At 37.8% G+C, this 25,973-nt stretch overlaps 2 protein-coding genes across 6 annotated transcripts in view; both read left to right on the forward strand.

Annotated features, from left to right (window-relative positions):
- CR1 (complement C3b/C4b receptor 1 (Knops blood group)) overlaps positions 1–25,973 on the forward strand; it is a 276,865-nt gene that overhangs the window by 165,162 nt on the left and 85,730 nt on the right. The window lies entirely within an intron of this gene.
- LOC117197676 (membrane cofactor protein-like) overlaps positions 562–25,973 on the forward strand; it is a 56,721-nt gene continuing 31,309 nt past the window's right edge. For 3 of the 5 annotated variants that reach the window (XM_049702981.1, XM_033410480.2, XM_049702992.1), the window contains exons 1-6: positions 1,387–1,576; positions 9,415–9,600; positions 9,933–10,032; positions 17,456–17,541; positions 18,395–18,592; positions 24,530–24,712. In XM_049702981.1, the coding sequence (XP_049558938.1) occupies positions 1,444–1,576; positions 9,415–9,600; positions 9,933–10,032; positions 17,456–17,541; positions 18,395–18,592; positions 24,530–24,712 (886 nt within the window). In that variant the 5' untranslated portion in view covers positions 1,387–1,443. The other 2 variants (XM_049702995.1, XM_033410481.2) reach the window with 2 other exon arrangements.

Here is a 25,973-nt window from a genome sequence, read left to right on the forward strand (position 1 = left end):
TCACATTGATTTTTTTTTTAAACAATAAACTACCTACTATAAAATCCTTAATATTTTTGCTAGACACATGGATTTAAATTTTTTTTTGAAAACTATACAGCTTTGCTCACAGCTCTGATGATTTTTTTGGGATAAACTCTAAATGGAACTGGTGGTTTAAAAGTCATGTCCATTTTAAAACTTTTGACATACAGAAAAGTTACGTTAAATACTAAAATTTGAGGGTACTGGTTCCCCAAATACGTTTACTTACGTTGGTTGACCTTCTTATTCTTTGCCAACTAATAAGAAAATGTCAACTTCTTTTGTTTGCTCTTTAATACCAGTCAGGTTACTTTTATATTTCTTTTACTAGTCATACAGGTTTACTTACAATTCTACAAATAAATCTTGCTCATTGATAATTTTCCAGCATTGTTTGCAAGATCGTTTCAACAGAAAAGTTCTCCCCCTTATCCACTTCAGCTGACCAATTCCTACCCCTCCCAACTCTAATGACATTTACTGCTTCCAAGAAATTTGGCACTTAATGCCCCCCACCCCGTCCTTGCCTTTTTCATGCATGTATATTTCATCTTCAATAAAACATTTAGTGGCTCAAGGACAAAAGCCCGGTAGCGTTGGAACCCATTATGCTAATGGCCCGGTGTTAACAATTTACCTTCCCAGGGGTCCTTTCCTGGGAACACAGGGAAGGCTAATTGACTTTAGCAGTTGGGAGAGCAATGACCAAACCTTTCGTGATTTTGAAATCAGGCCATGAGAGGCTTCAGAAGCAGAGGCTCAACCACGGAAACCTCAACTATTGTCCCGAATTATGCCTGACTAATGCTAAAGATTGAGCAAGGGTACAGGTGTCCGGACAGCTTGGAGTGCCCCAGGTCCAAACTGGAGTCCTGAGGGGTGTCTCACCCACAGTGACCCACTGGCTGGGCTCTAGGTTTCTATTTTCGGGTCGATGCGCTTGATTCTTTAGTCCAGCTTTCCGGAAAAGGGACAGTGATGACCGCACCGGCCCTTGATTCCTTTCCACCGTTCTTGAGTAGGTTGGTAACAGTCTGTTTACGTAGAGGCGGTGAGATAGCCATTTCCCGCAAGCCGCCGCGGCTCTCCTTCAGGTCTGCAGACAGAGGACTCAGAGACAGTCCGAGTCCAAGAAGGAGGCGCAAAGCTCTCAGCCCACCGGGAGGGTTAGCCCCGCGCAAGGGCCTCGCCCCGCCTCTCCAGGCTTAACGGCCGCCCCGGGCGCCGAGGCCCAGCCTTGCAGCCCGCCCATTGGCCTCGCAAGGCCCTCTCCTTCGCTCCTGCAGCGTTCTAGGCCACGCCCACCTGCGTGACCGCACAGGACACTGTGAATCCGGGGATTATTGCGTCTGGTAACTGAACTCTATCTAAAAGGTTTCTCCTGGCTTGGTCTCGGGTTTCCCGCTGATTTTCCCAAAAATGACGGCGTCTTGCGCCCCTCGCCGCGCGCCTTGCCAGGCACCTCCCGGCCGCCCAGAGAGTCCCCCTTTTCCTTGGTGCTGCGGCGGGATTCTTTTGCTGTCTTTAGTGCTCCCGTTGCCCATATTCTCCGGTAGGAGCCTGGAGAGAGTGTGCGCCCTGGCGGCGAACTGGAGTGGGTCGGGGAGCAGGCAGGTCAGAACCGAGGGCCGGGTGAGCTTTGCTTGTTGGCTCCGGGCGGAGGCGCGAAGCTGGATCCACCCGGGGTCGTGCGGAGTTAGGGTTGAAGGCGTGGCCGGAATGTCCTGGGTCTTGCTGTGCGGGGACCCACCGGGGTGGAGACCACGTAGTGGCCGAGGAGAAGGCTTGCTTGGTGGTGGGCACTGAGCGGTGAGGGGTGGTGGGCTCGGCCGGGGTTTACCCCGGACCAGGCTGGGTCCCTAGCAAAAGTCTGTAGGGTGTTTCCAGGACTGAGCCAAGTCGGAACAGGAGCAGGGACCCGTGCTGGTGGGGACGGCTTGCTCTTGAGTGCCCCTGTGTCTGGGGATGCTGCTAGGCTGGTGCTGTGCCCTGGGGGAGGGGTTGCCTTATGTTCTCTAGGCCGGTGATGCCTTGTGTGGGGGGTGTTTGTGCCCCGCTGGGGAGCCTGGGGGAATGTACCCTGGTGTATGCTTTGTGGAAGTCGCCAGCCCAGTGGTGCGCAGTGTGGGACAAGGAAGCTGCTTTGTATGGGGCTTACCGAAGCAACCTAAAAAACATTGGTAGCCAAACCTAGTGAAAAATGAGTATCCTGAAAATGAACTATAAAGGACGTTCATCTGGTTTTCCCATACAGATTCATAAACTAGAGCTGAGGCCCATTCACTTTTTTTTTCTTTTCCGTGTTTCATTGAATCGAATAAATACTTTAAATATATGCCCCAAAAAAGGCATGCTTAATTGTATAAAACATACACAATCAAAGGACAACCATTTTTAATACTTTGGTATATTTCCTTCTGTCTTTATATACATGTGTGTTTCCATGTCCAAGTTATTTTTAGGATCTATTACATATACAGTTTGTATGCTGCATTTTTTCTTAGCAGCCTTCATTCAATAAATACTTGCCTTCTATATGCCAGGTCCTATGCTGGTCTTGGGTCCCCAGTGCCAGGCCCATGTTAGGAAATAAAATACTTGCTACAATTTATTGGGAGTGGTAGACAGTAGCCAAAACATAATGTTAATGAATATGTTATAACCCAAAAGAAGTACCGAGGAGGAAAGGAGCATGATTCTCTGACAGCATTTAACAAATGACTGGTGGAAGGGAAGATATTTCTGCTCATCAAACAGGCCAAACTCTGCCCTTTGCCTTCTGTACATGCTGTTCCCTTGGCCTTGGAACATTCTCCTTCTGCCTCTTGCGTAATTGGCTCCTTCTTATTCTTCAAAGTCAGTTGTGATGTTATCCCCTCAGAGGGACCTTCTCTGATGCACTGTTTCCGGTGGACACACACACTTCAGCTCAATTCCCCCCAACTGGTAGTCACCCTCCCAAACTATGTTTTCTGTTCTCTCCTCACTAGAATGCAGAGATCTTGGCTGTCTTGTCGCACTTGTGGTTTCAAATGCCCATTTTTTTTGCCTCAGTGTCAACATTATTGTATAACTCTCAAGTACCAGAAAATTAAAGGTAACATTCAGCTGAGGCTTAGAGCCCAGGAACAACTTCTCTTGCTTCCAGGAGGAAGGTTCTCTAAAGAACCATGCTTAGGATGGACTTTCTGTGGTGCCTAAAAAGCTAAGGCAGGGACAGCTGGGGGTCAGAAAGGATCTATCTTCTCCTGACTGTAGACTCCTCAGCGTTCTCAATACTCCAGTCTTGCTTGTTACGGATCACTTTGGAAGTTTATTTCTCTGCAAGAGAGTTGTGGGTGATGGAACAGCAGTGCTAACAAAAAATTAAAAGGAATTTTTTAAAGAATAATAATGTTTAGAATAGGCTTAAAGCTAGAAGTTGAAGGAGATGATGAAAACTATTCAAAATAGAGGAAAATAGATAAGTAAAATGAATAGGATGTATCAGGGAAGACAACAGCTAGAAATGAAGAGGAGGAAAAACAAGGTTAGGTTTAAGGTTGAAAGGTAAAATCAGGATAGGTAAGAAACTTAGGTAAGGTACAAATGAGAACTCACTATGTTGGGCAGGGAAAGTATGTGGATATAATAAACATGCGCTGAAGCGGCTCACAAGGAGAAGGTTTTGTAGTCGAACAGTTTTGTGCCTTGGGAGTCTTGCCATCTCAGAGGTAGTTGCCAAATGGTAGATCACAGAAGGGACCAGTCTCATTCCTCCAGAATGAGTCTGCTTTGTTGGACAAAACCTACAATTTCCTTTTATGGGTGGTCTCTTCTGCCTATTTTAGGTCTTTTCTTTTGAAAGAAGCCACGGTCAATAAGTGCTTACACAGTAGTTTCTTAGTTTCTTACTCTGCATATTACAGTGCAAGAATAGTCCTTATTGGTCAATTGCTAGGTTACAATAATACTGGGAGATAGAGAACAAAAGAAATTAGGTGGTCAAATCTTTCTCCAGTGCATAACGTTTTAAGATGATTATTTTCAATATTAAATTCATTATACTGTATTCTTTACCATTGGTTTCTGTTTGACAGCAGTGTAACTTTGAGAACCAAAGCGTTTTGAATAGCGACTATGAGGCATGTACTGTGTGAGGTTTTGTGGCCACACGGCTGAATGGAGTCCACAATATCATGTGTTAAACATGAAGACATGTGATGGTGAGCTGAGAGATCCATGCAGAGGAGAGTCCGAGTACTACCGAACTCAGGTCTGGCTGCTCGCTGCTCAGAAAGTCAATACTTGAGAGACAAGTACTGGTAGGAATGGAAAGGTTTAATCAGAAGGCTGGCATCTGGGGAGAAGGCAGACTCCTGTCCCAGAGCTAACTCTGAAGATTCTGCTTGGCCATGAAAGTTTTTTAAGGGAAAAAGGGGAAGTAATCTCAGTTAATCATTGAGATAGGGAGTTAATTATTCTTCCTTTCTATTTGATCTAAGAAGAGAACCAACAGGTTAGGCAAAGTATTGTGTAATCAAAAGATGTGAAAGGTGTGCTTGGGCCAGAAGTTAATTAAAGTATAGCTTTGCTAAAGTGACAAGACAAAAGGGACCTCCTGCAAAAAGCTCTTTTCTACAAAAAGCTGCTTACACAAGAGAAGGGGAGTGGTCAGTGCCTCCCCAGGGAAGCAGAGACTACTTCCTAGAGGAGATGTTGAGTGAATTAAGTCAAGGAAGACAAGAGTTGAAGGAGTTCTCCTGAGCAGGAAGAAAGGTGTTCAGAGCAGAGATAACAGTGTGAGCAAAGGCTCAGAGATGTCACATGGCTTGGGGCAGTCATGGACTGCCTAGCTACCCAGTGTGGCAGCAGTAGGGCAAAGGAGGCAAGAGGAAGGCAGCGGTGTAGATCACAGAGTGAATTATTATGGAAGAACAGGATAGTTAGGAATGAAAAATTACTATCATAAAAATCAGACTGTGGTGTTATTACCTGTTCTTTTTGGGCACCTTGAGGCCTTTCGTTTGCCCTAGCACAATGCAAATCTAAACTAAGCTTGCTTTAATCTCCCCAGGCTCTGTAGAAGACCATTGCTTAAGGACTAAATTGCAGACAAACGTTGTTGTCATAACCATACGAGGGTTCTAGATGACAGACAGTGATGGAAAGCAATGTGGGTAGTGGAACTGGGTTTCCTGGCTTGACCCTGGGTCTGCTATCTACAGGGAATATATTCATGGGCAAATTACTTCACCTTACCATGGTTCAGATTGCTCATCTTAAAGAATGGGAAATAGTACACAACTCATAGGAAGATTGTGGAGGATAAGTTAGTTAAAAAACACTAAAATAATGATTGGCACAGGTTTAATTTGCTATTTCTAAAATGATTACTATCACCACGGTTTTAAGAAACAAGTTCTAGAATTGTTCATTGCTAATCTTTAGGAAAAAAATATAACCCACAGTCTTTGGAGTTCACTTTTAATAATGTTAAAATACTATTTCTAGTCATAGAAGTAATATAAAATGGGTTTATAATAAAATATTAAAACAAATATTTTGGCATGAAAGAAATTAAAAATTCTCATAAAGTGAAATGTCTGTAAATAAATGAATGAAAGAAATGGAAAATAGGAACAGAAACAGCAGTGAAAAGGGTGATGACTTGAAGCTATCTCTGGAGCAGTTTGGCTGAACAGTAAAGAATTTGAACTTTGACCCAAGGATGTATAAAACTGATAACAGTACTCATTCAGCTTTGGCACTAGGAACTAGAAATGCAGTGATGAATGAGACATGGTCCTCAAGAAGGCTACAGTCTCCTATGGAAATAAGCAATGAATAATTACAGTATGAAAAGTGCTATGAAAGAAGTAAATTGGGGCTCATGAGGACACTTAACTGAAATTTTTGGGTGAGAGATGTTAGGAGCCTCCAGGAAGAAGTGGCATCTAAGATGAAACTGAAGGAGGAGTGGGTGGGAGGAATGGCAGGGTCTCTGGTCAAAGCTGAAGTAATATGATGCATGGAGGTCTAGAGCACTACAGTAAGTTGAGTAATTTAATGGGCACTACTAGTGGAATTGAATGTGGCTTAGAAGAGTATGCAAGAGTGAGCAGATATTAAAGCTCTGTTAGCCATGTCAAGGAGCCTTAGACATTATCATGAGGGAAGCAGGGAGCCGTTGAAACATATCTGACTTGGAAGGGCCTTGGTCCTAGCATCACATCAGTATTACTCTGGTGGCAGTGTGAAGATGAACTGAATGAAAGGTGGCAAGACCAGTAAGGAGACCTATTCAGAAACTCTTGTAGCAATCCAGATAAGAAATGATAGTGGCTTGAATTAGAAGTAAAGGTGGAAACAGAGAGAGGGAACAGGCATTTCAGTTGTGGAAAACATGTATCTTGTTTGCTGGCTTCATTATGTTATTTGAGATAGTGTGACACATTCCAAGTGGAGCTGTGGGGAGGCAGTTGAACACATAGACTTGGCACCCCAGCTAAGATCTAGGATGGAGAGAGGGATTTGGGAGGCAGCTCTCATCAGTTGTAATGATGTCATGAGAGTATACATTCTGACCTAGGGGGATTTGCAGAATGAAAATAAGGGGAGCTCGTAGAATAACTCATGAGGAACATCACATTATGCAATCAGACAGAGAAGGAAGAGCAGCCAGAGGACAGGCTGAAAACCAGGCTGGTTTGCTACCTGGAAACCAAGGAAAAGAGCTTTTCAGGCACAAGAGAGCAAAGAGAGAATGAACAATAGCTCCTGATGTTGTAGACAGGGTAATTAAAATTACTGCGGGAGAGAGTGTTAGGGTGAATTTACCAAGAGGGAGGCTACTTAATGACTTGAAAATAATTTAAGTGGCTTATAAATGAGTGGGAACTGAGAAATAAAATTGATAGGTTAGATGTTAGAGCCTGCGTTTTGAAGAAGCAAAGAAAGTTTAAAAATAGGTTGAGTGGACAGTGAGAGAAGGAGGGTGTAGTCAGATTTCAGGAAGTTCCAATTTGGGTCAGAGACCATGATTTTCTGAAGGGAACCACATGGGAAGGGGTGTGGCGTGTGCTTATGTCAGGGAGTTATTTTTAATTTTGCAAGCAGGTAGAGAGTGCTTGCACAATTTTTGCAAGTGTATAGAAAGTGAACAGTTTTCTTGATTCACAGCAGAGCATTATTTCGCTTTCCTGACACTCACCTGGAACACTGGGGAGTTTTCTGAATGCAGCCTATCTTATTATGTAATAGCATCCATTGTTAAAGTTTAGCATTACAGCCTAATAATAATGTTGTAAACTATTTAGAAAAAACTAAGTTAAGATGTTATTCTTTTGGAGCTAGGGACATTTACTTTGAAAATCCTCATAGGAAAAAAATTCAATGTTCTGAGCAAAAGAAGAAATTTGATTATAAAAATGTGTGATTATTGGGCTCAATTATGACAGTGTATAAAGCTTGTGATCAACTGGTTGACAAAGCCAACATTCTAAACTGCACATTGTTAAAAGCACTCATTTCATGATGCATATTGGTAGGAAGAAATCCTTCATTAGTTGAATGGATTAAACTGTCCAATTGACATGTCTTTTTCCATTCAGAACACTATGTGTGAGAGTTATTTTAGGAATTTTCTCTTCTTTTTTATACTTTCGAGATAGTTACTGAAATTGAGTGCATAAACAAAGAACACTTGTGTAATTTAATTATGGGCATGCTATTAACTTGATTTCTTTCTTGGTGGTTCCAGGAAATTCTAGAATGATGTAATACATTTGCATCTAGTACGAAATTATATAGCATTTCTAGCCTGTGTTTTTTGTTTGTTTGTTTTTTTCCTATGTTAAAATGAGAATGTCTGGCTCGGGGTATTGAGTAAATTTAATATTATTAATAAAATTCAACTCAACTAATTTTCTTTTTAAGCAATGCTTTTAATACTAAAGGGTTTTGTTTTGTTTTGGGGGGTTTTTTGTTTTGTTTTGTTTTCCTTTTTTTTTTTTTTTTTGCTTTTTGCTTTTGTTTTGTTTTGGGCAGTTAATTGAGAAGCATTCATGTAACAAGATCAGCATAGTAGAAATGTTGAAAACATTTGCTAAGTGTTGAAACAGTTTCAGCACATGATGTAAATGAAATGTTGGACGGTGTATCAAGAGAGGAGTTTAGAGTTTAGAATATGATAGGAAAGGAGGGTAATATTTCACCTCTTTAGAGTTCTCTCTTGACCAGTCTCTCAATCTGCAGTAAGACAGAGATCCAGGGGAGTAATAAAAAAAAGGTTCGTCAGGGACCAAAATAGGTCTATTTCTTTCTCCTTAGATCCTTAACCTTGTAGGTGTGGCCTCTGCATTCCTTTAGCACTTTAGGACTTGATGCGTCTCCATATCATTATTTTACATAATTTTTCTAACAGATTTGTTAGGTTGTTGAGCCCACAGATAATTAAAAGGAAGAGAAATTGTTGAAGTAGGAATTACATTCTCCTAGGGAGGGACTCCCCACGCCAAAAAATAAAAAGAATAAAAACTTATAAAAGTATAGCAAGAAAGTAGCTTTACTGTTGGGGTATATTAGATAAATAGCCCAAACATCTACCTCAGGGAGCTTCTAAGGATATGCATGCTCTATTAATCAGAGAAGAAAAATTAAATTACATTTAAAGTAATATCAAGAAAACAAAATTTTTTCAATGTAAGTCTATTCAAAATGGCAAATTTTGATATTTAAATGTTATCTATTTACTCATAAAATTATTTAGTTCACAAATATGAAATGAAGTCATACTTTGAAATACTTAGTCCATATGTATTTTGATCTTTGAAACCCACAATGTTTATTTAATAGTCACCTCTTATCATAGCATGTCTTGAGTACCCAGTGTGTACAGAGTGTAGTAGAAAAAGAAGGCATATGATCCCTGCCCTCTAGGACTTTGCCTACTGAGAGGAAACTGAGCCTGAAGTGACAAGTGATCACATGCTTGTGTTTCAAACTATGGAAGAGTAATCTGAGCAGAGTGCTATATACTATGGAAGACTTTTTAGAGGAGAGGTGAACTTTGAAATGAATTTAGAAAAAAGTATGTAAGGATATGTATATGTGTATATATATATATATATATATTTAGTCAATACCAAAAAGATTTTGTCTCCTTTAAGTTACTGTTGAATGAAAATTTAGCTTATTCCTCAACAAATTAAAAGCTAATAGGATGTTATTTAAAGTAAACAAGACACATCCTCTGCTACTACCGTCACTTGGGTAAAAGCATGTGACAATCACTTAAAATCTTGCTAAGAACCTTTCCATTTATTCTGTACTGCCTACTTGCTGCTAGGCCACAAGTGGCTGGTGAAAGAGATTAAATCCTTAATTTTCTGTTTTTATTTTTATTCCTAGGTCCCTGTATTGACCCACCAGTAATGGAGAGTATGAAGCTCAAGGGTGTCATTAAACGCCATTATTATTCTGGGGACAGAATAAACTATGAGTGTCGCATAGGATACTTTTATGTGTGGCCTTATCTCCTCTCATCTACTTGTGAGCCTAATGGCTCATGGAGCCCTATTGAAGAAGCATGTTTAAGTAAGGAAACAAAACCATTTTTGTTTGTTGTTTTTTGCTTTCTGTAGAGATTTTTACACATTTTAGGGTCAATTTCCACTGCAACAATAATGATTTTCTCATGCAAAACTAGGTTTTAGATAGCAATGCATTTTTTCAGGCTTTGAGAAATCTCCAGGGAATCTTTATTGGTGATTGGTTCCTCAGTAAATGTGAATTTTAAGTTTGCCCTTATAATAATTAAATAAAGAAAATAATATTTCATCAATATAAAAGAGCAGTGTAGAATTTTGATCTTGATTTAAATGTTTTGAAATTGGTATGAAAAAACGAATTTGAAAATTTTCTTTTAGGAAAATCATGTCCAAATCCAGAAATAAAGCATGGTGAAGTATATGCCCCAAATAAAACCTTTGAGTTTGAATCAGAAGCTCACATTTCTTGTAATGAGGGGTAAGTAAGTTACTCCTTAGAGGAAATAAGTTAAATGTTATGAATTCCATTTTTCTTTGCTTCTCAGCTTAATCATTCCCTTAAAGTTGATTTCATTTTTCTTTCTAGGTCATAAGTTGCACTTGTAGCCAAATAACTCTTGGGCTTTTTATGGAGAATGAAATGATGTGTAATTAATAGAAAGGAATTTAAATTGAAGAAAAGCAAAATCATATACTTATTACATGTGGTAATAAGCCTATTGGAAGCATTGAAAATGTAGTAATCATGGTGAATTTATCCTTAACAACACAGTGCACCCTAGTAAAAATGGCCAGCTCTCAGAGTTGAAGGAGGGCTCACAGAAATGACACCAACAGTGTAAGAGGGCTCCTTTTTCTCCACACCCTCTCCAGCATTTATCATTTGTAGACTTTTTAATGATGGCCATTCTGACTGGTGTGAGATGATATCTCATTGTAGTTTTGATTTGCATTTCTCTAATAATTAGTTATGTTGAGCATCTTTTCATGTGCCTGTTGGCCATTTGTATGTCTTCTTTGAAGAAATGTCTGCCTAGGTCTTTTGCCCATTTTTTGATTATGTTGTTGTTGTTGTTGTTGATATTAAGCTGGATGAGCTGTATGTATTGGAAATTAATCCCTTCTTGGTAGCATCATTTACAAATATTTTCTCCCAGTCTGTAGGTTTTCTTTTCATTTTGTTTATGGTTTCCTTTGCTGTGCAAAAGCTTTTAAGTTTAATTAGGTCCCAGTTTTTATTTTTGTTTTTATCTCCATCACTCTAGGAGACGTATCCAAAAAAAAAATTGCTGCAATTTATGTCAAAGAGTGTTCTGCCTATGTTTTCTTCTGTATTATAATATACTGTCTTATATTTAGGTCTTTAATCCATTTTGAGTTTATTTTTGTATACGTTTCTATATGGTATTAAAGAATGTTCTAATTTCATTCTTTTTACATATAGCTGTCCAGTTTTCTCAGCACCACTTGTTGACTGTCTTTTCTCCATTGTCTATTCTTGCCTCCTTTGTCATAGATTAATTGACCATCAGTGTATGGGTTTATTTATGGGCTTTCTATCATGCTCCATTGATTTATATGTCTGGCTTTTCTGCCAGTACCATACTGTTTTGATGACTGTTGCTTTATTGTATACTCTGAAGTCAGGGAGCATGATTCCTCCTGCTCCGTTCTTCTTTCTCAAGAGTGTTTTGGCTAATAGGAGTCTTTTGTGTTTCCATACAAATTTTAAAATATTTTGTTCTAGTTCTGTGAAAAATGCCATTGTATTGAATCTGTAGATTGCCTTGGGTAGTATAGTCATTTTGACAATGCTGATTCTCCCAATCCAAGAACATGGGATATCTCTCCATCTGTTTGTGTCATCTTCAGTTTCTTTCATCAGTGTCTTATAGTTTTCAGAGTACAGGTCTTTTGCCTCCTTAGGTAAGTTTATTTCTAGATATTTTATTCTTTTTGATGCAGTGGTAAATGGGATTGTTTCCTTAATTTCTGTTTCTCATCTTTCGTTGTTAGTGTATAGAAGTGAAACAGATTTCTGTATATTAATTTTGTATTCAGCAACTTTACCAGATTCATTTATGAGCTCTAGTAGTTTTCTGGTAGTGTCTTTAGGATTTTCTATGTATAACATCATGTCATCTGCAAACAGTGACAGTTTTACTTCTTTTCCAATTTGGATTCCTTTATTTCTTTTTCTTTTCTGCTTCCTGTGGCTAGGACTTCCAAAACTATGCTGAATAAAAGTGGTGAGAGTGGGCCTCCTTGTACTGTTCCAGATCTTAGAGGAAATGCTTTCAGCTTTTCACCATTGAGTATGATGTGGGTTTGTCATATATGGCCTTTATTATGTTGAGCTATGTTTCCTCTATGCCTACTTTCTGAAGAGTTTTTATCATAAATGGATGTTGAATTTTATAAAAAGTTTGTCTGCATCTGTTGAGAGGATCACATGGTTTTTATCCTTCAATTTGTTAATATGCTGTATCACATTGATCAATCACATTGATTGATTTGTGAATATTGAAAATCCTTGCCTCCCTGTGATAAATCCCACTAGATCATGATGTATGATCCTTTTAACGTATTTTTGGAATTGGTTTGCTGGTATTTTGCTGAGGATTTTTGCATCTATTTTCATCAGTGATATTGACCTATAAATTTCTTTTTTGTGTGATATCTTTGTCTGGTTTTGGTATCAGGGAGATGGTGGCCTCAGAGAACAAGTTTGGAAGAGTTCTTTCCTCTGCAGTTTTTTGGAATAGTTTCAGAAGGATGGGTGTTACCTGTGTTTCCTTATTGATTTTCTGTCTGGATGATCTGTCCATTGATGTAAGTGGAGTGTTAAGGTCCCCTACTATCATTGTGTTACTGTCAATTTTTGCTTTATGGCTGTTAGCCCTTGCCTTATATATTGAGGTGCTCCTATGTTGGGTGCATATATATTTACAATTGTTATAATCTTCTTCTTCTACTGATCCTTTGCTCATTATGTAGTGTCTTTGTCTCTTGTAACCGTCTTTATTAAAGTCCATTTTTGTCTGACATAAGTATTGCAACTCTGACTTTCTTTTGATTTCCATTTGCATGGAATACTTTTTCCATTTCCTCACTATCAGTCTGTATGTGTCTCCAGATCTGAAGTGAGTCTCTTGTAGGCAGTGTATATATTAGTCTTGTTTTTGTAACCATTCAGCCAGTCTGTCTTTTGCTTGGAGCATTTAGTCTATTTACATTTAAGGTAATTATAGATAAGTATGTTCCTATTGCCATTTTGTTAATTGTTTTTTGTTTTTGTAGGTCTTTTTCTTTCCCCTTCTTTCATTCTCTACTCTTGTGATGACTATCTTTAATGTTATGTTTGGATTCCTTTTTCTTTTTGTATGTATATCTATTATAGATTTTTGACAATTACTGTTTTTGATTTTATATTTTACATCTAATTGTTTTGTGTAGCCCTTAACTGCTTATTGTGGATACAAATGATTTTTACTATTTGCATCTTTTAACCTCCCTACTAGCTTTGTGTGTGGATGATTTCCTACCTTTCTTGTAAGTTTGCCTTTACCAGTGAGCTTTTCCATTTTATAATTTTCTTGTTTCTATTTGTGGCCTTTGCTTTTCCACCTAGAGAAGTTCTTTATCATTTGTTGTAAAGTTGGTTTGGTAATACTGAATTATTTTAGCTTTTGCTTGTCTGTAAAGCTGTTGATTTCTCCATGAAGTCTGAATGGGAGCGTTGCTGGGTAGAGGATTCTTAGTTGTAGGTTTTTGTCTTTCATCACTTTAAGTATATCATTGCCACTCCTTTCTGACCTGCAGAGTTTCTGCTGAAAAATCAGTTGATAGCCTTATGGGAGTTCTCTTGTATGTTACTTGTTGCTTTTCCCTTGTTGCTTTTAATATTCTCTCTTTATCTTTAATTTTCATCATTTTGATTACACTGTGTCATGGTGTATTCCTCTGTGGGTTAATCCTGTATGGGACTCTCTGCACTTCTGGACTTGGGTGACTGTTTCCTTCCCCAGGTTAGAGAAGTTTTCAGCAATTATCTTTTCAAATATTTTCTCAGGTCCTTTCTCTCTCTCTCTTCTCCTTCTGGGACCCTGATAATGCAAATATTAGCATGCTTGATGTTGTCCCAGAAGTCTCTTGAACTGTCCTCATTCCTTTTCATTTTTTTTTTCTCTTCAGTGGCAGTGATTTCCACTACTCTGTCTTCCACCTCACTAATCAGTTCTTCCATCTCATTTACTCTACTATTGATACCTTCTAGTGTATTTTTCATTTCAGTTATTGTATTCTTTAATTCTGTTTGGTTGTTCTTTATATTTTCTAATTCTTTGTTAAAAACTTCTAATTTTTCATTCCGTGCATCCATTCTCTGCCCGAGTTCTTTGATCATCTTTACTATCATTACTCTGAACTCTTTCTTGGGTAGATTGCCTATCTCCATGTCACTTAGTTCTTCTGGGGTTTTATCTTGTTCCTTCATCTGAAACATATTCCTCTGTTGCTTCATTTTCTCTAAATTGCTATTTGTATTTTTATGTATGTGGTAGGTTGGTTACTTTTTTTTGGCCTTAGAGAAGTGACCCTCTGTAGGAGACATCCTATGCATCCCAGCAGTGCACTCCCCTCTCATCACCCAAGGGCCAGGGGCCAGCTGGTCCCAGGGTAGTATCTGGCCTGCATTTGCAGACTTGGCTTGCAGGTTGCAGGACTGTATTTTCTTGCTTCTGGTGTCTGCCCCCTAACTGTTGGAGCTGGGTTTTGGTCCTCTGGTGGGCAGGACCATGTCTAGGGGTGTGTTTAGAGGTGGCTGTGGACTCAGGAAGTCTTTAAGCAGCCTGTCTGCTCATGGGTAGGGGTGTATCCCCTCCCAGTTTGTTGTTTGGCCTGAGATGTCCCAGCACTGGAGCCTACAGGCTGTTGGATGGGGCCAGGTCTTGGTGCCAAAGTATCAGCCTCTGGGAGAACTCACACAAATGAATCCCCTGATATATCTGCCGCAATGTCTATATCCCCAGAGTGAGCCACAGCTGCCTCCACTTCCCTAGGAGACCCTCCAAGATGAGTAGGTAGCTCCGGCCCAGGCTCCTATGAAGTTACTGCTTTTACCTTTGGTCCTTTGGTGTGTTTGAGACTTTTTTGTGCACCCTTTAAGAGTGAAATCTCTATTTTCCCCAATCCTGTGGAGCTCCTGCAATCAAGCCCCACTGGCCTTCAAAGCCAAATGCTCTGGGAGTTCCTCTTCCCAGTGCTGGACCCCTGGGCTGTGGGGCCTCACGTGGGGCTCAGAATTCACTCCTGTGGGAGAATCTCTGTAATATAATTATTCTCCAGTTTGTGGGGTGCCCACTGTGGGGTATGGGATTTAATTATATTGCAAGGCTGCCCCTTCTACCAGTCTCCTTGTGGTTCCATCTTTATGTCTTTAGCTGTAGGGGATCTTTTCTAGTAGGTTTCAGTCTTTTTCAATGATGATTGCTCTATAGATTGTTGTGATTTTGGTGTTCTTGTGAGAGGAGGTGAGCTTAGGGTCCTTCTACTCTGCCATCTTAGCCACTCTGTCTTTGTCTTTTGAAAGTTTGGTTATTATGTGACTTAGTGTTGATGTCTTTAAGTTCATTTTACCTGGGGGTTGTTGAGCTTCTTGGATGTTTATATTTGTGTCTTTCATCAAATTTGCAAAGTTGCTCACCATTATTTTTTTTAAATATTCTCTCTGCCCCTTTCTATCTCTCTTCTCCCTCTGAGACTCCCACGCTGTGTAGGTTGATCCACTTGATGATATCACACAGGTCCTTTAGGCTCTGCTCACTTTTCTTCACTCTTTTTCCTTTCTGTTCCTCAGACTCAGTAACTTCCACCATTCTATATTCATGTTCACTGATCCTTCTGCAGCTCAAATTTGCCTTTAATCCCTCTATTGAATTTTTAATACCAGGTATTGTACTTTTAAGCTCCACAATTTCTTTTTGGTTCCTTTTTAGGTTTTTTAGCTCCTTATGATACTTCCATTTTGTTCACACATCATTTTCTTGACTTTCTCCAAGTCTTTCTTTAGTTCTTTGAGCATCTTTAAGATATTTTGATGTCTTTATCTAATATATCTATCATCAGATATTTTTCAGGAACAGTTTCTGTTCATTTGTTTTTTTTATTCTGAATGGACCACACTTTCCTCTTTCTTTGTATGTCTGGTGAATTTTTGTGGAATATTGGACATTGGAATCTAATAATGTGGTCACCCTGGAAATCATATTCTCCCCTTTCCCTAGACATTGCAGTTTTTGTTATTGTTTTTGTTTATTGATTTTTGTATCATGTTTCTGTGGCAGGGATCACCTGAGATGTAAACTGAAGGCCTTCTCAGGCTGTTTCTGTGTTTTTTCCCTGAACATGCACACTCACTTTCTAAATTTCCCCACATATGCAGTTGTTTTTGAATGTCCTAGTCTTTAGTGCCTGGCTTCTGAGAGTGGAAACATGAAAAATGAAGGTGGAAGCAAATGTTGTTGGATCTTTAAATCCCATGTAAGTCACTTCAACCAACAAGGAAAGGGCTTGCAAGAGTCGGCGAGGTGTGACAACAATGGCTGCCACCACTTTCTGTGATCAGAAATAGCAGTCAGCAATCAGAGTACAGATCCTTGGTACTTGGAAGACAGTCTTTTTGGCTATTGTACCTCCTGTAACCTGTGTGTAAGCTGCTTCAGGAGCACACGCACAGTTGCCTGCCACACTGCTGAGGGTAGGGATAAGTTGCTGCTGTTTTCCTAAGAGCTGAAACGGGCTGAAATTAATGCAATTTACCTGTCTGAGTTTTCCTCTAGAACTTGCAAGCCTTCAACAGACTCCAGAGTTCCAAAACAGTGACATCAGACAGATTCTGCCATTGCAGTTTTTGTCTAGTTATGGTGACAGATTCCTAGAGCTTCCAACTCTACCACCTTCCCAAAATCCTCTCCTAAAACACTAATATACAGAAAATGAGTACAGCTTAATGGAAAAGTCAACTTGAACCTGTACAAGCAGTTTCACTGATTATTTTTAAACTGATCAAGTAAAAATATTAGAACATCCTGTCATAGATAGAGAGAGCCTATTAGGTACTTTGAGAGGTACCAAAAACTTAAAGCATAGACTCTTCTCAAAAAAAGTTGTAGCCTGGTTAGAAACACAATATATACTAACATAATATATTAAATCAAAATAGTAAATAAGAAGTGCCAAATACATGCCATTATTTATGATCATTACAATGAGAATCCAGAAGAAGAGAGTACTGTGAATTTAAATCATCAGAGAAGATTTCATTAAGTAATATTCCCAAGCTATTCCTGGAAAGATATTCTGATCTAAAGAATATTAAAAAGAACTAAAACTTACCTAGTACTCACTATGTGTCAGATGCTAACTTATTCTCAAAACAACCCCATGATGTATGTACTATTATCTCTTTTACATAGATGAGGAAATTGAGCAAGAGGAACAGTAAGAGACTTTCCAAAGCTTAAATAACAAGTCATTCATGGAGCTGGGTCTCGAATCCAGGCAGGCAAGCTCTAGGGCCTGATCTCTCTGCTCAGTCCTTGCTGAGCAGAATGGTGTGAGCAAAAGCATAGAAGTGAATGCGTGGTGCATTTGCCAGAGATGGTGAAGAGGCCACACTGACAGGCGTGATAGTAATTTCGACATTTTGCTGTTGGACAGTGTGTGTCCACATGCAGAAGCTCTATTTGATTAAAATTGCAGATTTGGTTAGCACTTTCATTATATCATGTCATTTAAGAAACTTCTCCCTCAAACTACTGTAGTACAGAAAAACAACCATATAAAAATTTTCAGTATTATGTGCTGTTAAAGAAACAGTAACCTTTTCTTTTTTCATTTAGTTATTACTTAAGAGGAAAAAGCATTCTAACTTGTAACCGTATTGGAGGGAATGTGCATTGGAGTGATAAGATACCACATTGTGAAAGTAAGTAAATTCTCACTTTAGAATTTAGATTAGGAATTTTCAAACTTTTTGGCTTCAGGACCTGTTTATGCTGTTAAATCAACAACGATTCCAAAGAGCTTTTCTTTATGTGGGTTATGTCTATTGGTATTCATTATATTGGAATTAAAACAAGTTTTTAAAATAGTTAATTATTAAATCATTTTTAGGAACAGTAAAGTCAATACATGTTAATATATACAACATATTTTTATGAAAAAATTAAAAATTTCCAAAACCAACAGTGGGAATAGTGGCATTGTTTTACATTTTTGAAAATCTCTTCAATATCTGGCTTAAAGGAAGCCGTCTGGATTCAGTCTGTGGCAAAATCACCCAATTTGTAGATTCTGGAAAATTTCACCATAAACTTACAAGGATGACAGTGAAATAAGACCATATCTTGGTATTAGTGTGAACCATGGATGGAGTGAATGGATATGTTTTAAAATTACAAATATGCATTTCTTAGCTAGCAGTGAATTTTATTTTTAATCACAAGCATATTTTCTCATTAAATTTCCATCTCTTATGATGATTAGAACAAAACTTAGCATATCCTTATAGATAAATATAGGTATTTCATATAGGTACTTTATATAGGTATTTAAGAAAATGAGTTTGGTTCTTAAAAGTTTATTTCTACATGATTTGAATTTGGGATAACACATTTTCTCATGGAAACTCTCCTCTAAATGGATAAAGGATTCACAACTAACTTCTAGAAATCATATGTTAAAGAACTTACTGAAGGTAGTTCATAGGACTTTTCTGATGCTGTCTTACTCCTTCACCTTCCCTTTACCTTTATTTTCTCTTTTTACCCCTTTTTAAGAGATTTTTTGTGGACGACCTCCAGAAATAAAACATGGAAAACACACCAATAGCTACAGGAATATATTTGAATATAATGAATTAGTAACTTATAGTTGTAATCCTTCAAATGGATCAGATGAATATTCGCTTGTTGGAGAGAGACAGCTTATTTGTTCTGGACCTGGCAAATGGAGTAGTGCTGCTCCTCTGTGTAAAGGTAATAATGTTTCCATTTGTTTCCTTCGTCATTTGTAAATACTGTGGAACACTTCGTAAATAGTTTTACCTATAAGTGAAACAGTCATATATGTTTCTTTCTCCGGTTAAATTGACTTCTAATCTAATTTAGGCCAAATCGAACAGAAAATATTTCTAGTTGTGAGGTTTCCCACCCCTCACACCAGATGTTCTTGACATTACAATTTACACAGTGTGAACTAATTGTGTGTGTGTGTGTGTGTGTGTGTGTGTGTGTGTATTAGGATATTTTTGCTTGAAAGAACTGAAAAACTCAACACATCCTGCCTCAAAAATAAAGTTTTTTCTTATATTGCAAGATGTCTGAGAGTTCTGGCTACAAATAATGGTAGAGAAATTTTTAAAAGCTAAGCTTCTCATTGATAAGAATGATAAACTCTGAACAAAATATATCTTTAAAACAATATTTAAGGCACTAGAGAGTGACATAAAGCAAGGAGATGCTAGAGGGGATTTGATTCTTGGAAGAAAACCACTGAATAACAGGATAATATTTACTCTTTTCAAGTGCACATGGGACATTCTCTAGGGTAGCTCATATTCTAGGCAATAAGATTATTTTTAGCACATTCCAAAGAATTGAAATCATTAAGTGCATTATCTGTTCACAATGGAATAAACATAGACATTAAAACAGGGCTAATCTAGAAAATTCACAAATACTTGAAAATTATGAAAGGCACTCCTTACTAACCCATGAGTCAAAGATGAAGTAACAAGGGAAGTTAGACAGTGTTTTGAATTGAGTAAAAATGAAAAACACAATACATCAAAATATCAAAATTTGTGTGATAACAACAAAAGCATTGCTTAAAGGGAAATTTATAGCATGAAATACTTGTGTTAGAAAAAATAAAAGTCTCAAATCAACAATCTAAGCTTCCACCTTAAAAAACTAAAAAAAGAAGAGCAAACTCAAAATAAGGAGACATAAGATGATCATAAAGTTAGAGAGAAATCAATGAAATTGTGAAGAGAAAATAATAGAGAAAACCAATGAAACAAACCCCTGGTTCTTGGGGAAGATCAATAAAATAGATAAAGCTATAACTAGGCTGACAAGAAAGAAAAAGATATTTAATAAGTCAGACAGAGAAAGACAAATACTGTATGATATCATTTATATGTGGAATCTAAAAAATACAACAAAGTAGTAAATATAACAAAAAAGAAGCAGACTCACAGATATAGAGAGCAAACTAGTGGTCACCAGTGAGGAGGGGCAATATGGGAGTGTGGGCGTGGAAGGTACAAACTATTGGGTATAAGATAGGCTACAAGGATGTATTGCACAACACGAGGAATATAGCCAATATTTTGTAATAACTGTAAATAGAATGTAACCTTTAAAAGTTGTATTAGGGGCTTCTCTGGTGGCGCAGTGGTTGAGAATCTTCCTGCTAATGCAGGGGACACGGGTTCGAGCCCTGGTCTGGGAGGATCCCACATGCCGCGGAGCAAGTAGGCCTGTGAGCCACAACTACTGAGCCTGTGCATCTGGAGACTGTGCTCCGCAACAAGAGAGGCCGCGATAGTGAGAGGCCTCCGCACACCGCGATGAAGAGTGGCCCCCGCTTGCCACAGCTAGAGAAAGTCCTTGCACAGAAACGAAGACCCAACACAGCAAAAATAAATTAATTAATTAATAAACTCCTACCCCCACCATCTCCTTTAAAAAAAAAAAAGTTGTATTAAAAAAATAAATTTTTCGGGGCTTCCCTGGTGGCACAGTGGTTGAGAGTCCGCCTGCCGATGCAGGGGACACGGGTTCGTGCCCCGGTCCGGGAGGATCCCACATGCAGCGGAGTGGCTGGGACCGTAAGTCATGGCCGCTGGGCCTGCGAGCCATGGCCGCTGGGCCTGCGCATCCGGAGCCTGTGCTCCACAACAGCGAGACACCCGCGTACTGCAAAATAAATAAATTAAATTAAATAATTTTTTTAAAAGAATGAAAAAGAGGACAACACTATTCTTCAGACATTTAAATGGATATTAAAAAATATTACAATGATGATAGTTGTAATATTACATCTTTATGCCTATAAATTTGACAACTGAAATAAAATTGACAAATTCATTGAAAGACAAAAAAATACCGAAATATCTTCACATGAATATATAGGTAACCTAAATAGTCTTATACCTATTAAGGAGATATAATTTGTAGTTAAAAACCTTCCCACAGTGAGAACTGAGGCCCAGATGGCCTCCTTGGGGAATTAATTCTACCACACATTGCAGATATAAATAATAGCACCTCTACACAAACTGTTCAAGAAATATAAGAGGAGGAAATGCTTCTCAACTCACTTCATGGGGACATTACTTGTTACTAAAACCAGACAAAAACATTGAAAGAAAATTGTAAACAATATCCTTATTGAATATAGAACTTTTCAACAAAATATCAACAAATCAAATCCTGCTATACGTCTACGTCTCTATTCCTGCCCTACAAATAGGTTCATCTGTACCATTTTTCTAGATTCCACATATTCCAAAAACAAATATACGATATTTGTTTTTCTCTTTCTGGCTCACTTCACTCTGTATAACAGACTCTACTAGGTCCATCCACATCTCTACAAATGACCCAATTTCGTCCCTTTTCATTGCACTGCAGAAACTAACACAACATTGTAAAGCAGTTTTACTCCAATTAAAAAAAAAAAAAAGAAAAAAAATCCTGCTATATATAAAAATAAGAATACATTATAGCCAAGTAAGATTTATTCCATAAATGCAAGATTGGTTCAGATTTTAAAATTAATCAGTGTTATTTACCATGTCAAAAGACTATAATGAAAAAATATATGATCATCTTAATAGATGCAAAAAAAAAGCAATTGACAGAATTCATCATCTTTTTATGGTAAAACTTAGCAAACTAGGAACAGAATGGAACTAACTATATCAACCTGATAAAAGGTACATACGAAAATCGCACAACTAACATTATGCTTAATAGTAAAAACCTACTTTCTTTCCCCCCAAGGTAGGAAGAAAGGAAGTATGTCTACATTCATTACTCTATTCAGCATTGCACTGGAGGTCCCACTCACTGCAATAAGGCAAGAGAAAGAAATAAGCATACATACATTGGAATGAAAGAAATAAAATAGTCTGTATTCATTTATAACATGATTGTCTATGTAGAAAATTCCAAAGACTGATGTTTTAGCAAGGTTGCAAAATATAAGATCAACATACAGAAATCAATCATATGTCTACATACTAGCAATAAATCATTACTGAAAGTTTTATTTACAACAACTATTTGCAAATCCAAAACACAAAATGCTTGCATATAAATCTAACTAACATATATGAAAGATTTAGATGGTATAAACCACTAAACACTAATAAAGGAAATTAAAGACCTTAATAAATAAAGGGATATACATTGGCCATGAAATGGAAGACTCAAAATAACAAAGGAGTAAATTCATTATAATTGATCTATAAATTCAACATAATCCTAATAGAAACCCCAGTAAACCTTTTTGTATAAATTGACAAACTGATTCTGAAATTTATATGGAAAGACAAAAGAGCTAGAATAGTTAAACAGTTTTTGAAAATGAACTGGAGGATGTACTCTACCTGCTGTCAAGACTTAGTATAAAGCATACTATAAGGCATATAAGCAAGACAGTTTGGTAGTGGTGAAAGGATAGATATATAGAGCAATAAACAAAATAGTGAGTCCAGGATCAGACCCTTGTAAATATGTCCAGTTGATTTTCACAGGTATACAGACAATTCAGTGGGGAACAATTTTTTCAACAAATGGTACCAGCACAATTGAACACCCATATGCTTTAAAAAAAAAAGAACCTCAGCCCATGTTAGCACCATATGGAAACATTTATTCAAAATGAAGCATAGACATACATATGAAACCTACAACTACAACACTTTTACAAGAAAACACAGAAAATATTTGTGACCTAGCCAAAGATTTCTCTAATACAACCCATAAAGCATGATGCTTTAAAGAAAAAAATAATAAATTGGATACTCCAAACTCAAAATTTCTGGACTGCAGAAATATTATTAAGACAACAACAACAAAAAGCAATAGATGGGGAGAAAATATTTTCAAAGTACGTATCTAATAATTTGCTTGTATCTATTATATAGGAAGAACCCTCAAAACACAATAATAAGAAAACAGTTTTTTTAAATGAGCAAAAATTAGTAATAGACATATTTCACCAAATGTGATATGTAGATGGCAAAAAGTACATGAAAAGTTGCTCAATATCATTAGTAATTACAGGAATGTAATTTAAAATCACAATGAGATACCACTAAACAACTATTAGAATGGCTGAAATTAAAATAAAAAATGTGGCAATGCAAGCAGTCAAATATACATGTAATTGAAGTTTCAGAGAGGAGGGAGAGGAATACAGAAAATTATTTGAATAAACACGGGCCAAAATATTTCAAATTTGATCCAAAACAATAACCCTACAGGTACAAGAAATTCAGTGACCCTAGCAGGATAAGTAAAAACTTTAATTTTACCAAGAAACCTCCACCAAACTAAATACATCATGTTAAAACTACTGAGGGGCTTCCCTGGTGGCGCAGTGGTTGAGAGTCCGCCTGCCGATGCAGGGGACACGGGTTCGTGCCCCGGTCCGGGAGGATCCCACATGCCGCGGAGCGGCTAGGCCCCGTGAGCCATGGCCGCTGAGCCTGCGCGTCCGGAGCCTGTGCTCCGCAACGGGAGAGGCCCCAACAGTGAGAGGCCTGTGTACCGCAAAAAAAAAAAAAAAAAAAAAAAAAACTACTGAAAACAAAAAATAAAAGAAAAGGGAGCCAGGGAAAAAAGGTATTATATTGAGGACACACCCACCCACACCCATCTCCCCGTTACCCACGTTAAGAATGACAGCTGATGTCTCTTAAGGAACTGTGGAGATGAGAAGACAATAATCTCTGCTAATGTGCTGAAAGAAAAATAAAACACTTAACCTAGAATTCACTGTCGAGAAATCTTCCAAAACTGAAGGTGAAATAAATAAAAAACAGTTTCAGATAAACAAAAGTTTGGGGAATTTGTCATCAGCCAACCTGAACACAAGAATTGATAAAGAAGTTCTCCTGGCTGAACAGAAATGATGTGATACTTGATGGAAATTCAGATCCACAGGAAAGGAGGAAGAACACTATTCTGGTTTAAAAGTCTGTATATTATCTGGCCCTTATCTATTGCTCAGATTTAATCTCATAAGATATCCTCTTGAACTCTCTGCTCAGCCCAGTGTTTTTCAGTGTTTTTTTTTTTCCGAATTCTGCAAAACACATTCACAGATATTGAAGTCAATCTAGAGGGTCACGACCTGTATTTTACTTTGGAGAAGTAGAGTAGAATGGGAAACACCAGAGTACACTGGTGTGAGGGCTGAGCATTTTGCCTGGCTAGCTTCTTTTCAACTTTTAAAATCGAACTCAAATATTACCTTCTCAAAAAAGTCTTTGCTACCTTTCTAAAAGAGCAGGGTACTGTAATTAGTGTCAGCATGACCTTAGAAAAAATCCTAGAGCTAAAGAGTATCAAAAGTATCAAAAGTTTTGAACTTGCCCTGAATTTGTACCTGGTAGTCACACTTTCTCAAGACTTGTCATTAATGGAAAAAAATGTAGGAAAGCCAATAAAGTATAATGACAGTCTGTTCTAGGTGAAAAAACGTTATTAAGTTTCTCTAAATCCATTTGCCTGAAATTCAGATGCACAAATAAAGTCTTTTTTTGTTTTCAATTAACATCTTGCCTTTCATTCCTTGGCTTTTTCTTCCCACTGGAAATTACTACTTTGCACTAGTTTTTCTGGTCCTGTGTGAAAGCAGCTTTTTATTAATTCTGGAATTTCTCCAATTTTCAGTGGTCAAATGTGAACGTCCAGTACTCGAACATGGAATAATGGTATCAGGAAGTAGAAAAAAATTTTCCTACCAAGCAGTGGTGATATTTGAATGCCTCCAGGGTTTTTACCTTAATGGCAGCAACCTAGTGTTCTGTGGTGGTAATAATACTTGGGAGCCTGAGATGCCAAAGTGTATTAAAGGTACAAATGTTGTCTCTTTCCTTTTTTTAAATTTTGTCTTTTAGTTTTTATTTCTTTGACATTGACAAGAATAATTGAAAAAATAAATCTTTGTATTTAACTCTGTCTTGTATCCATTTCCATGAGAGATGTATGACAGAACTTACATAGAATTCTGCTGTTGTGATTTTGTATGTTTTTATAGAGTCTTAGCACATTCTGTTAGCAAAGAACACAGGTATATTAATGTCTCTTGTTTGGTATTTTTATGTATAAAAATAGATGGGAATGATTTTTCAGAGTAAATCGAAGCATGGGAATTTTTACCTATATAAGTCAAGAATGAGAGCCATAATTCATATAAATGATATGAAAGTAGTAATCCCATGTGGTTTGTTCTTCAGTGCTGATTCCTCTCAATACAAAACTCCCAATTTTGAGCCATTCAGATTAAGTAACTTCCTGCTTATATTTTACAAAAAAATCCTTTAAATTCATGTGATTTACACTCATTCATCATTTTTAGTAATGAAAAGAGGAAGAATATATTTACAGCCATTTTAGTTGTTATGCTTAGTGATTCTAAAAGTATTTGCCATAGTCCACAGATATCAACAGATGTGTGAACTTGGACAAGTTACGTAAACTTTAAATATATTTACTTACATGTAAAATGATTTAATGCCTTCCTCACTGGGTGATAACAAAGTCAAAATGGGATCCATTTAAAGCACTTAGCACAGTGCCTGGCATCTAGAAAGCTCTTAGGTAGCTTGTATGACTTACAGCATCACCTTCACAGGGTATCTTCCAGGTCCAGGACTATGTTTCATTTTCCAGACTGCAACTAGTTTTGTTCTTTTTATACTGGGAAATTTCTGTTGTCACCAGAATAAGACCAGTATTTCTACCACTCCCCACCTCATACAAATATCATTTGTATCTTTACTGGGCATTTTTATTTGACAACAGAAAGTAAATTTCATAACAACAGAAAGGCAGGAGAAGTCCTTACTTATTGAAATGAAATGGAGGATTTCTGGCAGGGACTACTAATTAGCTGCTCTGCTTAAGACTTGAGAGACTATTTTGATATGGTAGAAGGAATTATATTCCTGATTTCAGGGCTGCTTTCTCTGGCTTCTTCCTTTTAGTTGCAGCAGAAGCAAGAGACAAGAGGAAGAGAGGGAAGAGCATTAACCTGGGCAGACTGCATTCAGGGTCCTAGTGTGGCTCTGCTCACTCAAGTAACATCATTTCTATGGGTTCTAGTTTCCTGTTG

This window comes from Orcinus orca, chromosome 1 (genome assembly GCF_937001465.1).
Source record: "Orcinus orca chromosome 1, mOrcOrc1.1, whole genome shotgun sequence".
NCBI classification, from domain to species: Eukaryota; Metazoa; Chordata; class Mammalia; order Artiodactyla; family Delphinidae; genus Orcinus; species Orcinus orca.